This window comes from Triticum urartu, chromosome 7 (genome assembly GCF_003073215.2).
Source record: "Triticum urartu cultivar G1812 chromosome 7, Tu2.1, whole genome shotgun sequence".
Taxonomy (NCBI): Eukaryota; Viridiplantae; Streptophyta; class Magnoliopsida; order Poales; family Poaceae; genus Triticum; species Triticum urartu.
This window is the reverse complement of record NC_053028.1, coordinates 161,160,577-161,178,443: the sequence shown is the minus strand read 5'-3', so window position 1 is coordinate 161,178,443 and position 17,867 is coordinate 161,160,577. Positions and strand designations below refer to the sequence as shown.

General features: G+C 50.2%; 1 protein-coding gene and 1 pseudogene across 1 annotated transcript; both read right to left on the bottom strand.

Annotated features, from left to right (window-relative positions):
• Positions 1 to 3,001: 3,001 nt before the first annotated feature.
• LOC125519714 (1-aminocyclopropane-1-carboxylate oxidase homolog 4-like) lies at positions 3,002 to 7,442 on the bottom strand. The gene is made up of 2 exons (XM_048684455.1): positions 6,091 to 7,442; positions 3,002 to 3,494 (listed from the first exon to the last, which is right to left on the bottom strand). The coding sequence occupies exons 1-2, from the start codon at positions 7,159 to 7,161 to the stop codon at positions 3,240 to 3,242; spliced, it is 1,326 nt and encodes a 441-aa protein (XP_048540412.1). The 5' UTR covers positions 7,162 to 7,442; the 3' UTR covers positions 3,002 to 3,239.
• A 1,856-nt stretch (positions 7,443 to 9,298) lies between these two features.
• Positions 9,299 to 10,575, bottom strand: LOC125525807 (annotated as a pseudogene).
• Between the last annotated feature and the right edge of the window lie 7,292 nt (positions 10,576 to 17,867).

The window sequence follows — 17,867 nt, the reverse complement described above, 5'->3', positions numbered from 1 at the left end:
CTACTTCTTCTTCTGCATGACTGCATCATGTACGCAACGCTCTGTCGCTGGGTGGATCTCCAACTCTCCATACTACAGCACACTCATTGGCCATAGCACATCTGTGAGCGCACGAGGCGGCCGCAGCGCTGCAGCCATCGAAGCTGCGCCAGGCACCTTCTTCCTTCCTCGCTACCCCTGGTGCAGCTATTCGGCGCCTTGTATTCTTCCTACGATGCCTTCATGCCGCAGCAGATCAGACTGAAGCAAACCCGTGGACGATGCTTTTTCTTGTGTGTGTTTCCTATAAAAGAGCTATCTCTGTTCACTTGAGACGAAAGCTCGTTAGCTAGGTTGGTGCGCATGTTCCTCACTTCAACACATGTGCTGCCTAACCCACTGATCCCGGCTATTCTCGATGCCAAATACGAAATCCCTGTTTGGATGTGACCGCAAGGTTAAAAACGACCGGGATTAGAGAGTACAGGGTACGGACTTCAGGGATTCAAAGGTGAGGGTTTATTTTTGACAAGCTCTACAACCTCAGGGTTTAAATTAGACTTCTCTCCTGCAGATAACTTATGTACATATTATCTGCACGCTATGCTCAAGCTGCAAGTCAAACGGGAACAGAAAAGAATCGTGATTATGTAGTTATCATATCATAGTGCTTGGTTATCGTCGAGAGTGGAAAGTCAGGACAACTCACGAGCTCAGTTGACTGAGCTATTTATACATGCACAGCGTCAGTAGCAATCACAGATCTGTCCATGCTTACCAGCCTCACATGCAGCTAGCGTGTGCGCTTCAACTTCAAAGCCTGAACAGCAAGCAGAACCTTGAAGCTGCACAGTTCGTGGCGGAGCACTACCCACAGCGTGCCCTTTGCACGCCCTTCCATCTGGGCACCTTATAATGCCATAATAAAATCAGTCGAAACAAAAATGTGATGCATTTCATAATTAAAGTTGAAGAATACTAAGTACTGTAGAACAGTCGGTATTCTGCTCCTTGAAAAATCAAAACTGCGCGTTTGCGCATGACCTAGGGATGGGCCATGTGTGCGTGAGTGCACCCTGTTTTCATGATGGGGAAGCGCGTGCTTGCAAGGTGGTGTTTTCACGCTGGGGAAGCGCCTGCTTGCAAGGTGGTGTCCTGTCGACTCTCCTGGACCACTCGTACCTTCTTCCACCTGGCAGATGTGATAAAAGCAGTGTGAAGGTACCACACTATAATATGTTATTATAACATAGCGTTTTCTGAGGTAAAATAAGTCTATAAGACAATAAATAAAACAAACTATGACACTATTATTAAGATACTTTGCACTATGGGGATAGTAACTTAGACTAGTGTCATGCATATGACACTAGTCTAAGTTACTCCCCACTATGACCAGCCTAACGCTGTCAACAATTCAACAGCCAGCGGAAAGGAGATTCAGAGGAAGTAGAATCAAGGTACAAATGATGAGCAGCCCGGTGCATGTAGCTCCCGCTTGTGCAAGGTCCGGGGAAAGGTCCAACCACTTTGGATCTATTGTACGTAGTCTTTCCCTACATTTCTGTAAGAGGTTGTTTCTAGGACTCAGAGGCTGTTTGGTTGGCGACCTGGGCTCTATGCCTGAGAAAAATGCATGCCTGGTTTGTGCCTGGAAAATGGAAGATTTTTGCCTGGCCAGGCTGCCTGGGCTAGGTGATGTTTGGTTTGCTTCCTTGGCCTGGACGAGTATTAAGGGCTGTTTGGTTCTAGGCCTAGCATTGCCACACTTCGCCATATATTTTTGCCAACCTTGCCTAAGCTTAGTTCATTAAAATGAGAGCTACAAGTTGGCAAGCCTAAGGGAATCTTGCCACACTTTTTGTGTGTATGCCATGTGGGGCTCAAGTGTGGCTTGCCTAAGGTGTGGCTTGAACCAAACACTCACCTAAGTTAGTTAAACTTGCCTAACCTTAGGTGTGGCAACCTTTGGCAAAATTAGTCACAAACCGAACAGCCCCTTAGATTTGTGTGGAAGCTGCTGCACTCTTTAATTAGTACGGACTGCTAGCTTTTGGTTGCCAGGCACCTCGATTGTTGTTGCCATGCATTGGATCTGGGTAGCCTGGCTCAGGCTAAGACTAGCCACAATGAAGAGTAATATATACTAGTAACATACACGTATCCCTAGACTATGTTACTACCTTCATAGTGGGTAGTAACTTAAGTGTGATAATATGCAAGGATTCGTTTATTAGGTTATAGACTCATATTGCATTGGAACATGTGATGTTACAGTAACTAGCTAAGTTACTACAACTACCTCTCTCCTCATTAACTCATTGCCACATAAGCAAATTTGCTGAGTTGGACTTGATGTTACTACTGAAATTACTCCCATTGTGGCTAGCCACATAAGCAAATTTGCTGAGTTGGATTTGATGTTACTGCTGAAGTTACTCCTATTATAACTAGTCTAACCGTGTGCCTGAAAGGCTGGCCAGGCTAAGCGCACCTATACTTGGTCCAGGCCAGGCTACGTGGGGACTTACCGGGTAATCAACCAAACAGGATACAGGCAGCTTCCAGGCATACTTCAGGCCAGGCACTTTTACTCCAGGGTGAAATCCAAACACGTCCTTAAACCCGTGATCTCATGGTCACAAGGCAGCAGCTTTACCACTGCGCCAAGGCTCCCCTTCCCAAGGCACAAATGACGGCACCACAAAATCTTTCAGTCAACATCAGATTGTGAAAGACAGAGAATTCCAACCGGAGGCGCAAGAAATACAGCTTCCAACGGCTAATGAGTAACGAGTGCCTGAATGCTCAAGCCAGCAGGTCAAGCAATGATGGTTGCAGAAAGAATTACATCATACATCCAGTCATATGCATTTTGGCCCACTTGATAGTTACTCTCTCTGTAAAGAAATATAAGACCGTTTAGATCACTACATCTAAACGGTCTTATATTTCTTTAGAGAGAGTACATGCCTAAAACAATATGAAAACTTTACAGGAAAAAACAATGTGTTCAACGATGTGTGAAGACTAACAGCCTTGAGGCCACACTCAGCTCCATAAGACAGCCCACTGAGACAACAAGAATATGATGATTACACGGTAGAAAAAATACTAGCTTTATGTTGGGAGGCACTATGGAGAAACCACATGAGGTAGAATAATTGCATTTCACTCTCACAGGACGACGTTTGCACTGAGATGGTTACATACTGGCATGTACACAGGTTTAAACATTGTATGGTGACGCTTGAACCATCTTACAATTTGAAGTTGTCAAGTAGAGCTTTGCTAGCAAGGTCTCGTTTGAAGAAGGCCCCGAAAAACTCAGACATCGTGAAACTCCTGTACTTTGCTGGGTTTTCTGAAGAAACGAGCTCTGGCAGCGGTCCATAAAAAACAGAATCCCCTCGCTTCCCAGGATTGAAGAAGACGGCGATCGAAACTCTGGCTTCTTCACGCGAATTCATCACCACCCTGTGGTCGACGCTCGTGTATTTATCGTTCGACATTATCTGAAGAAAGAATAGGGTAAAAAAACAGATTAGATGCGCATGAGATGATGGCATTATGAAACTGCTCCTCAAAACTGCACTGTGGACCAGTACTTTAAGTGTCTAGATAACCAATTCAATAACAACAAGCTGATTAATATTTCATCAAGCTCTTGAATAGTCTTATGAGAATTTGGGATAACCATGAGATTACGCTCTGTTTTAGTGAATAGTTTCGTTTCTATGTAATAGCGTCTCTTTTTAATGATTAAAACTATGATACAGAGGATTTCCCTTTAAAAAAAGAGATACTCCCTCGGATCCGAATTAATTGATGCAGCCTCCGATCCGAGGGAGTATATATAGAGGCTGCGTCAATTAATTTGGAGGCTGCATCAATTAATTTGGATCCGAGGGAGTAGATGAAAATGTAATCCACACAGCAATAATCTTCAGCGCCAGCTTTGTTCATCAACCATGTTACCCATGGGACTTATATTTCTGGTACTCCCTCTGATCCATATTACTTGTCGCAGGTTCAGTACAACTTTAGTATAAAATTGTACTAAAGCTGCGACAAGTAATTTGGATCAGAGGGAATATTAATTTCCAATATATTGACTATTGTCACTTACTACCTACTACTAATACAACAACATGTCCAACTCAAGTAAGTTGAATTGTGTTGAGCTGTAAAGTTTCAAAGTTGAAACTATCAGGTTTCCAGTTTTCAAAAGAGGTGGGCACTACCAAGCGTTTTCCTCCTGTATGCACCTGTGTGTAGGTGTGTTCTGGGGCACCACCTGTATCATGGTTCAACTTCTCTTCCTCTGATGGCCTGGTCATCATGGGACTTCACAGTTGTGATGCAAGTTTAATGCTTCAAACATCACTCAACAAGAAAAGAAAATCTGTCTAGCTGCTGGCCAAGTGCACATTCTAGAGACAGCAGTGCTTTAATGCATAGGAACACATCTTTGCTAGTCATAGTTCTTCAAATTCCTCAAGCCCTCTAGGTTCTGTGTTCGAGAAAAGAAAACCCTATAGGTTCTGGATATAAGTACTAGATAATGGTGGGAAGATCTAGGGAGCAAAAGGCAAGTGAGAAAATAGGAAAACAAGTTGACAAGACCACAGGGAGAAGAGAGGCTTCCATATTGCTCAATGGATATGCATCTCGTTATCGACAAATAAATTGCCATGAAACCTATTACATTTTCTCCAAATCATTAACTGCACAAATTTGTGTCTTGATTCTTCAATAGCTCTACAAAGATATTTGCTTGGTGGAGTTGCTATTTCGTATATCTATTGCTAGTTCTCTGTGGAGTCAGTTTATTTCTTACAGTATACATTGCTAGTTCTCTGGGCCTTTACCTTGTGATCAGCATATTACCCACATCCAGTTCCAGTTATCTCTCTTCAATGATATTTTTGCTGGTTATACTGATTAGTTATTACCATAGAGAAATCGTTTCTACCACACGTTCTTGAAACCACCAGCAGCTTATGTATTTTAATAGGAATGTGTACCCAAAGAAATAGATAGTCCGTCCATTGCAAATGTATGGCATATTTTGACTGTCAAATATGAGCTTAGACCGTAAATTGCTTTACAACATTTTGTTCATAGTTACAAAATTACAATCAGAAGAAATTGATTTGGAAGACAAAATGAGTAGTATCTTATGTGTATAACACAATAAGTATTACTGGATTGATTCTTGGTCAAAGCATGGACTCGAGTAGTCAAAGTACGCCTAAATTTTACAGAGGGAGTAGAATGTTGGAAGTTAGAACATGTTGCTACAGAGTAAAATGGACTGCCTTTCTGCAGTTCGTACATATCTGTGTCAGTTATACGACTTCAATCCGGACTAGTGATTCACTGATTGGATAATTAAGTGGGATAGCTATTCACAATTTCTAGTGGTATCCTTTATGGGTACTTGCAGTTGCAGGGTTCACTAAAGCACCGTTGCTTGAGTGTCTGGTTTGTCGCCAACATATCATAAAAGAATCTGATGGTAATCTTTTTTTGATGAATCAGCAGTTTTTACAAATAATCAGAGGGTGATCTAAGTTGGAATAAGAAGGATATCTTGAGTTATAACCCCTCTTGTTTGCCAAACAAGACTTTGGAGATAAAATAACTTGCAGCTACTGAACACACTTGACACTCCACTTGATCGATTTTATGAATCAACCGGGTGGAAAATCACATTTCATATTTTCTACACTTCAGGTGGCGCACAACGTGCAAATAAAATAACACCAAATGTGAGTTCAAAGCATCTACAAACGGTTCATGGGGTTATCCAGTCACAAATTATTATCATTTGTATTTTCTACTGTAGTTTACATTCTTCCATCATGAGAGTAAATGTGTTCTTGGGTTCAAAGTTTTAAGCACACAAATTCTCACTTCATAAAGTCAATTAGTGCACAAATGGAAGTATTTAGAACATGTTCACTGTTCCTAAGTCATCTGGTTTGAGCTGAATTGGCAGCAGGCATGCTTAGATAATTCAGATATAACTTGAAGCGAGTTGTTACAGACTGTATTTGGAACTGCATGCAGTTGCCAGAATTTGGGCATTGACAGAGTGTATTTTACCTGCAAGAGGTCTCCAACATTGATCACAAGCGCGCCGGGTACAGGCTTCGCGTCAACCCAGTAGCTCTCCCCGTCCTCGTTGGTGTGCTTCACCTGCAGGCCACCTACGCCATCCTGTGCAAGGACTGTGAGCACGCCGGGGTCGGTGTGCGGGACTAATCCCATGGTGCGCTCAGGCTCCGGGCACACCGGGTAGTAATGGCAGACCATGACCTTCCCCTCCAGGCACGAGGCCTCTTCCAGAGCCGCCTCGCTGAGCCCGAGCCCCTGGGAAAGCAGCGCCATCACTGCGCGGGCCACCGCGGTGGTGTGCGCTTCCCACTCGAGGATCTCCGAGCGGCACACCGGCGGGATGCGCTCCGTGTCGGGCCGCGTAGGCCCGAACCCTACCTGGATGGTGTCGCGCCAGCTCGCGGCGGCGGAGCGGTACAGGTCCACGTTGGAGGAGTAGGAGACCCCGCCGCCCATGGCCCGGCCGTAGTGCGCGGAGCGCTCGGGGGCGGGGAGCTCGTTGAAGGCGCGCACCGCGGCGAGGGCCCTCGCGGGGTAGTCGGCGGGGACGAGGGCCTCGTAGTTGACGAGGTGGAAGAAGCCCCAGTCACGGGCGGCCGCCGCGGCGGCAGCGGCGGCGACGGGCGCGGGGAGGGAGAGGTCGACGACGGGGATGGAGACGCCGGGGGGAGCGAGCGGGACGGAGGCGTAGGGGTCGGGGTGGACGAAGAGGTCGGGGACGGTGGAGACGCCGGACTCGACGAGGCCGCGGACGCCGGTGCGGGACTCGTCGAAGGCCTTGACGAGGGCGGCGCGGTCAGACTCGGGGACGGCTGCGGCGGCGGAGGACGCCATGGCCGTCGGGTTGCGTGCGTCCGTTGGATTCGGTGACGTGTGGAGGGGATGGGGCCGGGAAGGGTGGGCCGTGTGGGCGCCGTGCAGTTGGCGCGACGACTTCTTATCCTTTCCGCGCGGTTGGTAGAAACCTCGCCGTGTGTCCAACCTCCCGACCGAGCGGCGGTGTTCGGCGACGGTCAGGTGACCGCATGTGATCGGCCGTGCCGGCGAGGCGCGCATCATCGTGGCCGGACGCGACGAGGCACGGTGCCTGAGACGCAGCGGCAAGGAGCACGTCTCCAGCGGCCGCGGCACCGGCTGTGATCACGGCGGCGAGGGGGGTCGACTATGCCCGAGGTTCCACGGCGGCGAGGAGATTTTCAGTGTGATCACCGGATTTGCGTGGATCCTCTTGTGTGTATAGAAAGGGAGGAAAATCAAGGGCAAACGAACCAAATCCCTTGTGTTTCCGCCTGTACGTTGACTTCTCCAAAAGTTGGCGAGCCTATATGCCGACGCTGGCAGGTAAGTTCTCCTTGTGCCCACGATCTCCCCGTCGCCATGAGCTTTGAGTGGCTTGCACATGTCGTCTCATCGTGCCATCAGGGCACTTTTTTTAAAAAAAAACCTCTGATCTATACATCTTCAACCACGACAACAAACATAAAAAACAATAAAAATCATATCCAGATTCATAGACCGTCTAACGATGACTATAAACACATAAGAGAGCCCAAGGCGCGTCACCGTCATCGTCCCTCTTTTGCCGGAGCCAGACAAAACTTGTTGTAGTAGACAGTCGGTAAGTCGCCATAGGGTCACATAGGACCGACGCAACAGAACAGCAATTGCCGCCGATGAAGAGTAGCGTAGATCGAAAGGATCCAACCCGAAGGCACACGAACATAGACGGACGATGATCAGATCTGAGCAGATCCACCAAAGACAAATCCATCGGAGACACACATTCACACGTGCACCGACGATGCTAAACGTACTTAGCTCCGAGGTTTTCGATTCAAATGGTTTGAATGAAAAACAAACTCAATCTCCAACCAAGCAACAACACTTTTTTTTGGTTCATAGAAAAGCGCCGTGGTTTCTGGTTTGTCAATACTTGTTCCCGTAGCATGGATGATAATAAATTACAAGAGACACAGAAAAGCTAAAGATTATGCGGAAGTCATGAGCTCAACTGAGCTCGTGGTCAACAGTAAAATTCAAAAATAATAATAACAAGATGATTTTTTTACATATATTTCGAGTGCTTGCAAATTTTCATTATGAAATGACATTCGTGCAAGTTGTGAAAAAAATCAACAATCCAATATACTTTTAGGAATAGCATCTTTGCATCAATTTTGTTTTTTTCTTGCCACTAGATGTAATTTAATGATGAAACTTAACAAGCACTAAAAATATGTGCCAATGTTTCTAAAGAGCAGATTTCTTGATTATTATTTTCTGGACTTCACTGTTCATCCATGCCCATTTTGACCCGAACTAAGAAATATCGTGTCCAAGATTTTGCTGATTCTTAGTTGCAGACAAGAAAATATGTTGCACCGGATAAAACATCCATAATTTCAAAATAGGCTGTCGGATTCTAAGAAAAAGGTTGTCGGCTGTTTGGCCGGTGATACATGTGTAGGAGGAAGAAAATGGGCTGACAAGGAAGACGGTCAGTCAAAACGTTGGTGAAATTAAACGGAAATTGGGGCCAATTTATTTTAAGTCAACATAGAAATAGTCACTCATGTTTCATTCGGGTAACGAAGCCAGGGAGAGTCTCCCTGTTTTTCTAAAAAATAGTCAATCGCATTTTTATGTGACCATCCGATCAATTTTTTAGGCTATGTGATCATCACTCAAATGCGAGGATTGCGTAACCCAAGTTAGTTTCTTACTTTTGTACCGCCTCCAAGCCCAGGTCTAACTGATGACACTCCTACGACCGTCTCACCCTTCCCTTCCCACTCCCACCCCCAATCGTCATGCTCGCCACTGTAGCGGCCATCCCTCTAAGCCCTCCTCTCTCCGACCTCATGTTGTGGCGTCCCCACACCTGCACCCATTAACCTATTTCCTCACATCTGACTGAGATGTCGTAGCTCGCGATTGCTTGCAGCGTCGTCCTTGCCTCCGGCAAGGTCCTGGCTCGGCCTCGTCGTGGTTGATGCTCGTCGCTGCTCTCCTCACATCTCACCTATATTCGGCCTTTTGGGAAGGAGAAAATCGATGGATGCTAGAATTTTTTTTGGCCACCTCACAGTTAGCAAAACCACACTTTTATTTCACTCGACACGTACGATGCTATGCGTTGTTTCAAAATAAGATAATACTCCCTCCGTCCGAAAATACTTGTCTTAAAAATGATTGTATCTACATTTATTTTAGTTATAAATACATCTATTTTCAATCATTTGTAAGTACAAGTATTTCCGGATGAAGGGAGTACAAAGAACATATGATGAGTGCCACCGTCGTGCTCGCTGATCCACTGAATGTTGAATGTTGGTTTTCGTGTGATATTATCAGCAGCTGCCGCGGACGAACCCGACCTTCCCGCCGTGCAAGTCGTACGCCACCTCGGTTGCCGCCTGCGCCAACGTCCCGATAACGGCGACGGGCACCTCGGACCCTACAGGGTAGGCTGTCGCCGCGGCGAACGCGAGGCACGCCACGGCAAAGATGTTGTGGCGTTCCTCGAGGTAGAACACGTGCTCGATGTCAAGGTACATGCTCGCCCCGCCGTCGAACTGGAGCGCGATCGCCGGCAGCAGAACCGAGCGCAGGCCGGCGAAGTCGTAGCACGTGTCCAGCTCCCCCACCGGCGGCGCGCGGCGGTGGCGGTACCGGCCCATCTGCCCGACGAACGCGTCGCGGAGGGCCGCGTAGACGTCCGGCCTCAGGTAGGTGAAGGTGGTGCGGAGCGCGATCAGCGAGTCGCCGGCGAGCCCCGCGGCCGGGACCGGGATGTCCTTCCCGCCGACGCTTATCGCGGTGAGCTGGACCAAGTACAGGTTGGGGCGGGCGGGGTTGGTCCGCAGGGTGGCGTAGCACACGAAGCGGCCCGAGTGCTCCGGCCGGGCGGCGGCGATGGAGAGGAAGCCGTGGGAGGTCGTGTCCGGCGGCAGGCAGTACGAGAAGGCCACCGTGTCCGGGGAGAAAGGCGCCCGCGACGCCAGGGAGTGGACGTCCCGGCTGAGGTCGAGGACGCCGGAGGGGGTGTCGTCCACAGTTCTGGAGCTTCCGGCGTAGCCCGTCTCCAGGCACGCGAACCTGAAGCCCTGCATGGTGGTCGACCCGGAGAGCGCGAGCGTGTCCGTGACGACCGTGCCGTTGAGCACCACGGTGTCGTTCTTGCTGACGGAGAAAGTGCAGCTGGGCCCGGAGCAAGCGCTGAGCGGGCAGTCCAGCGAGTTGCAGGGGATTTGGGCGAGCGTGGACGACCGGGACTGGTCGAACGCCTTGTCGCACGGCGCCCCGTCGGCGGCGCACGGCTTGCATGCGAGCAGGGAGACTCCGGTGCTGGCCGTGTCGAACCCGACGGCCAGCCTCTGCAGCGGCGTGCCGTAGCCGACGACGACGTGGTACTCGGACGCGCCCGGGTAAGCCACGAGAGGGCTGCCGGTGCTGGGGATCGTCACGTCCGACGCCGAGCCGGAGTCCCCGTAGAGCGAGCGGAGGCCCAGGGCGTCGCGGCGGAGGACGTCGGCCGCGGACTCTGACTCTGAGGGCTTGCCTTGTCTCTTAGCTCCGCCGTGAGGAGAGCACGGGTTCTGCCGATGCACCACGGGCAGCCGCCCTGCAATTCCACCGCCGCCATCTCCTGAAAGAAATTAAGCGAACCCATGCAAGTTATTCAAAGCATAAACGAAGAACTACTTCTGCGCGCGTTAACTACGTACTTAAGTCACTAGCGAGCTTAATGTTGCATGTGGGTTCACCTGAAGGGATGTCCGAGCAGAAGGTCGTCGGAGATGCACCGTCAGCTGAGCGGACGGCGAGCAGCTTTCCGGCACGGGTGTGGCTGGTGTGGAAGGAGCTGCCGAGGTGAGGAGCGAGGAGAAGCAAGCAGCACAAGAGCAGAGAGGAAACCCCACGCCCACGAGTCATTTCTTTGCTATAGCTAGCAGATGGATTGGTTGCATGGTGACTGGACAAACCGGCCGTGCTGCATATATAGGGAGCCCAGTGCATGCGCACAGGTGTCGCAAGCAACCGTCACGCATTGTTCTTGTAGATTCCTCGTTAATGGCGATCGACGAACGGGGCATATAAAACGTGTATTCCTTCTTGTTTATAATACGTTTGCTCGTTCAGCCCAAGGCCAGTTAATTAGGAAATGATCAACGTATGCTTCTTGTTTATACGTAGCGGATCGAAAGGGATCCTTATCTATATCAGTTTCTTCACAGCCGGTTGTGTAATTTCGTAGAAAGAATGATCAACGTATGCTGTTGCCAGCAGGCTGCACCTTATAGTATGATTTTGCCGCATCTTGCCAGTCCACTCTCCCACACAATTCCTACGTACATTGTATCAACTGATATGACACCGGGATTAACCGGTAGTACAAATGAGCAAACTAAAAAGAGATCTTTTATGGTGCCCTGTGATGAATATGGGCCGTTCATCCTCGAAATCCTATGGCAGCGATTCGTCTATGCTGTTGCAGTTGGGTCAGCAAACGGCCAAGCAGTATCGTTTGTAGCGGCCGCTCCGGAAGGAACAATATACGTGATGTGCGGGTGTTTTAGGGAGAGGAAATGTTTTCACTTTAGCTATACTAGCACATATGTCCGTGCGTTGCAACGAGAGAAAATATTGATTCAGATACACGAAAGAACATGTTGTGGAACACATTAACATCATGGTATATACGAGTCCAAGTTTCAATAATAGAAAGTCCTTAGAAAATAAAGATAGATATGAAGCAGTATGATATGCAGGGGGAGCAAGAACCTGTCCAGTATTAAGCTCCCCCATAAGAGACATTGGGACAATGTCCTCACGTAGCTCAGCCATGCGGCTCGCCTCTAGGCGACGGCTCACCCTGGCGCCATGCTGGTCACCGACGCTACTGGCGGATTCCGGATCTCGGTTCTCTTGCCTAGATTCTACCGATGCGGAGGAGATGGTGCATGCGGTTCAAGACTCCTCCATCGACGCCTCTACTCTGCAGTCTTGGGTTGTTCGCCGGAGGAAGACGGACGAGGAACTGGCAGCTGAGTTCTGGGCGGACATTGGTTACCCTACACCGGCGTCTAGGGTGTGGGAGAGACCGTCGTCTCGACGGACAGGTGAGGTTTCTCGTGTTTGCATGTCTGACAAGAACGGAGAACCGTCGCTGGACTCGGCGGAGATTGCGGTGGCCTCTACGTCGGATGCTATCGTGGATGTGCCAGGACCGAAGGAGTCCCCGATGATACTTGCCGCGGCCGCCCACGGCGTCTCCGGGGTGCCCGTCCGGTCAAGACCGCTGATCAAGCCTTGGATCGGCCCGCTCCCGCCTCCTCGGGCATCGCCGCCAAGAACTCTCGGCAATCTCTTGCCGCAGGTGTGTCTCGGAGATGGGGAGGCCTCGCCGGAATTCTGTTCGCCGGCGCTTTCTTCGGGTCAGGCAGGGCGGGGCGCCACGGCGATCACAGTTCGAAATCTCGATATGTCATCTGCGGCTGTTTCAGGTCTGACAAGTGTTCAGACGAATCTTGGACGTCGGCTCCGGATGGTCAATCTCAGCCGTTGGCTTGGACACTTGTGGAACCGGGCAGAGCAGGCAGCCAACCCTAGGTTCAATTGTTCCTTCACGGCTGTCGTCCGCTCCCCAGCAATGACGCGTGCCGACCCATCGGCGCCGCCGGCCACCTCCACCGGCCACCAGTCTAATCCGTCTTCAAGCTCCTCTCATCCAAGTTCTTCGTTGTCGAGAGGCGCTCCTGGCTTCGCGTCGGGGGTTTACCAGCCGATGCAGGTCGCGCAACCCTATGCGCCGCCGGGAACTTTTGCGTCGGTGCATCAGCCGCCGGTGCATCCGCAGCCGGTGCAGCAGTCCTCTGCGTATCAGACGCCGTTCGAGCAACAATTTTTTGGGACCTCGGGTTAGTTCGTGCCGCAGCTGCCGTATCTTCTTCAACCAACGACTGGCTTCACACAGCAACATTAGCATCCTGCAGCTTTTCAACCAGCGATGAACGCTTATGTGCAGCATCATGGTGCTGCCGCCGGGGTGCAGATGGCTCCCAACTTCAACGCCAGGGCGCCACACAACTCTGCTGCCACCGGAGGCCCTACTGCTGCACAACCTCGCAAGCCGAAGGGAAGCAACGGTGGCTGTCAGAAGACGCACCAGGGAGCAGCCCTGCCATCCACCACTCCCCCACCTGCGGTCCCTATGATGCCGCCACCAGTACATGTGCCTTCCATGGCCCCTTCATCTATGATGGTTGCGGGTCACGGCCAGTACACGCATATGCAGCTAGGACCAATGCAACAACATCCCACACCTACGATTCAACCTTCAGGGGCATCCGAGGGTGCAGCAATTTCTAAGAAGGTGTGGTGCTCTAAGTGCCAGTCTGCAGGGCACACAAATGATGGCTGCGAGACACAACAATTTTGTTTCGTTTGCAACAAGACTAATCACCCGATGACTGTGCGGCGCTACCCTGCTCTCAAGATGCCGAAGCCGCCGGTGGCGATGTTGTGTGGTTATGGAACTGAAAGTATGGCCTTTTTGAAGGAAATATGCCCTAGAGGCAATAATAAAGTTATTATTTATTTCCTTATATCATGATAAAAGTTTATTATTCATGCTAGAATTGTATTAACCGGAAACATGATACATGTGTGAATACATAGACAAACAGAGTGTCACTAGTATGCCTCTACTTGACTAGCTTGTTAATAAAAGATGGTTATGTTTCCTAACCATGGACAAAGAGTTGTCATTTGATTAACGGGATCACATCATTAGTTGAATGATCTGATTGACATGACCCATTCCATTAGCTTAGCACCCGATCGTTTAGTATGTTGCTATTGCTTTCTTCATGACTTATACATGTTCCTATGACTATGAGATTATGCAACTCCCGTTTGCCGGAGGAACACTTTGTGTGCTACCAAACGTCACAACGTAACTGGGTGATTATAAAGGAGCTCTACAGGTGTCTCCAAAGGTACATGTTGGGTTGGCGTATTTCGAGATTAGGATTTGTCACTCCGATTGTCGGAGAGGTATCTCTGGGCCCTATCGGTAATGCACATCACTGAAGCCTTGCAAGCATTGCAACTAATGAGTTAGTTGCGGGATGATGTATTACGGAACGAGTAAAGAGACTTGTCCGTAACGAGATTGAACTAGGTATGGGATACCGACGATCGAATCTCGGGCAAGTAACATACCGATGACAAAGGGAACAACGTATGTTGTTATGCGGTCTGACCGATAAAAGATCTTCGTAGAATATGTAGGAGCCAATATGAGCATCCAGGTTCCGCTATTGGTTATTGACCATAGACATGTCTCGGTCATGTCTACATTGTTCTCGAACCCGTAGGGTCCGCACGCTTAAGGTTACGATGACAGTTATATTATGAGTTTATGCATTTTGATGTACTGAAGTTTGTTCGGAGTCCCGGATGTGATCACGGACATGACGAGGAGTCTCGAAATGGTCGAGACATCAAGATTGATATATTGGAAGCCTATGTTTGGATATCGGAAGTGTTCCGGGTGAAATCGGGATTTTACCGGAGTACCGGGAGGTTACCGGAACCCCCCGGGAGGTATATGGGCCTTAGTGGGTCTTAGTGGAAGAGAGGAGATGTGACGCCCCCGATTTAATCGTACACTAATCATACACGCAAACGTGTACGATCAAGATCAGGGACTCACGGGAAGATATCACAACACAACTCTACAAATAAAATAAGTCATACAAGCATCATATTACAAGCCAGGGGCCTCGAGGGCTCGAATACAAGAGCTCGATCATAGACGAGTCAGCGGAAGCAACAAAATCTGAGTACAGACCTAAGTTAAACAAGATTGCCTTACGAAGGCTAGCACAAACTGGGATACAGATCGAAAGAGGCGCAGGCCTCCTGCCTGGGATCCTCCTAACTACTCCTGGTCGTCGTCAGCGGGCATCAACGTAGTAGTAGGCACCTCCGGTGTAGTAGGGGTCGTCGTCGACGGTGGCGTCTGGCTCCTGGGCTCCAAACATCTGGTTGCGACAACCAGGTAGAAGGGATAGGGGGAAAAAGGGAGAAAGCAACCGTGAGTACTCATCCAAAGTACTCGCAAGCAAGGAGCTACACTACATATGTATGCATTGGTATCAAATGGAATAAGGGTATCATATGTGGACTGAACTGCAGAAAGCCGGAATAAGAGGGGGAAAGCTAGTCCTTTCGAAGACTACGCTTCTGGCAGCCTCCGTCTTGCAGCATGTAGAAGAGAGTAGACTGAAGTCCTCCAAGTAGCATCGCATAGCATAATCCTAACCGATGATCCTCCCCTCGTCGCCCTGTGAGAGAGCGATCATCGGTTGTATCTGGCACTTGGAAGGGTGTGTTTTATTAAGTATCCGGTTCTAGTTGTCATAAGGTCAAGGTACAACTCCAAATCGTCCTGTTACCGAAGATCACGGCTATTCGAATAGATTAACTTCCCTGCAGGGGTGCACCACATTCCCCAACACGCTTGATCCCATTTGGCCGGACACACTTTCCTGGGTCATGCCCGGCCGTGGAAGATCAACACATCGCAGCCCCACCTAGGCACAACAGAGAGGTCAGCACGCCGGTCTAAACCTATGCGCACAGGGGTCTGGGCCCATCGCCCTTAGCACACATGCACGTTGCGTACGCGGCCGAAAGCAGACCTAGCCTAGTGGCGTTCCAGTCCAATCCGGCGCGCGCCACTCAGTCGCTGACGTCACGAAGGCTTCGGCTGATACCACGACGCCGGGATACCCATAACTACTCCCGCGTAGATGGTTAGTGCGTATAGACCAAATGGCCGAACTCAGATCAAATACCCAGATCTCGTTAAGCGTGTTAAGTATCCGCGAACGCCGACCAGGGCCAGGCCCACCTCTCTCCTAGGTGGTCGGAACCTGCCCTGTTGCTCCGCCTCAAAGATCCACTCGCGGGTGCTCCTCAAGCCGACCCGTCTTTAGTCACCACATGTATCCTGTATAAAGTATATAGTATATACCCGTGATCACCTCCCGAGTGATCACGACCTGATAATATAGCATGGCAGACGGACAAGAAGGTAGGGTCACAGATGATAAACTGGCATCCTATACTAAGCATTAGGATTGCCGGTAAGGGTAACAACGGTAGTAGCAAGGACAGGCTATGCATCAGTATAGGATTAACGGGAAGCAGTAACATGCTACACTACTCTAATGCAAACAGTATAGAGAAGAGTAGGCGATATCTGGTGATCAAAGGGGGGGCTTGCCTGGTTGCTCTGGCAAGAGAGAGGGATCGTCAACTCCGTAGTCGTAGTGGGTAGCAGCGACGTCGGTCTTGGTGTCTAGCGAGAGAAGAGGGGGAGAAACAATAAATATTTAAGCAAACAGATGCATAGCGATGCATGACATGACAAGTAGCGGTGCTAGGGGTGCCCTATCGCGGTATGAGGTGATACCGGTGAAGGGGGGAAACATCCGGGAAAGTATCCCCGGTGTTTCACGTTTTCGGACAGGTGAAACAGAGGGGAAAAGTTGCATGTTCGCTATGCTAGGGATGCGTGGCGGATAAACGGGCTGCGTATCCGAATTCGTCTCGTCGTTCTGAGCAACTTTCATGTACAAAGTTTTTCCATCCGGGCTACGGTTTATTTTATATTGATTTTCTAAAGTTTAAATCATTTTTAGAATTTATTTAATTAATTTAATTCAACATTATCCAAACAGTGTTTGCTGACGTCATCATGACGTCAGTAGTTGACTTGGTCAACCTGACAGGTGGGTCCCGTTCGTCATACTCTGTTTTAATTAACTAACAGTTAATTAGGTTAATTAGTGATTAGGTTAATCTAATTATAATTAATTAACTTAATTAATTCCTTAATTAATTAATTAATTAATTAATTTTATTATTATTATTCAATTCTTTTCTTCTTTTTTTGTTAAAACGTTCTGGGGTGGTGGGGGCCCTTGTCAATGGCCCATAGGCCTATCGGGTCGGGCGTGCAGGCGACGGGCGCCACCCGAATGGGCACACGCCCATGGGCGGGCAGATCCGGCGCAGCACCGGAGCAGGGGGAGGCCGGTGGCCACGGCGCTCCATCGGCACCCTGCGGCGGCAGCAGGCGAGCGGGGCCGCGGCGCTGAGCAGCAGTAGCATTAGGCAGCAGCAGTGAAGCGGCGACGAGCATCGACGGCGGCTCGTAAGCCGAGCGGGGAGAGGCGGCAGCAACAGCGCAGCGCAGTGGGGCGAGCAGGGCGGGCACCAATAGGCGCGGGGCACGCCGGGCGCGGCGAGGCCACGGCGGCGTCAGCAGAGCCGCGGGGAGGAGGCCATGGCGTGAGCGCGAGGAAGAGAGGAGGGGGAAGCTCACAGGGGCGGCGTAGGGTTCGTGGCAGTGGGCTCGGGAAGGAGGACGACGAAGGGGCGGTGTCCGGGTCGTCGGGGACGAGTGCGGCGAGGCGACGGGGTCGATGGCGCGTCGGCGGAGTCCTGAAGCAGCGGTGGTCGGCGACGGTGGTCGCTGCGTCGTGGGCGTCGCTGTCGATGGGCGACGAGCGGCGCTGGCGATGGGGCGGCGTTGAGGCGCGATGGCGTCGTTGAGGCCGTTCGGAGAGGAGGTCGAGGACGGCCGGGCGACGGGGAGACGAGCGGCTGCGGCGAGGGACAGCACCGGCGTCGGCGTTGAGCGGCGGGGGCGCGTCGGGCTCGTCGCGGCCGTGGGTGCGTTCCCCCGA

Coding starts and splice junctions, on each gene's coding strand:
- LOC125519714 (XM_048684455.1), bottom strand. CDS start 7,161: ATGATGCGCGCCTCGCCGGCACGGCCGATCACATGCGGTCACCTGACC. Junction 3,495..6,090: donor ATGTTGGAGACCTCTTGCAG/GTAAAATACACT, acceptor TTCTTTCTTCAG/ATAATGTCGAACGATAAATA.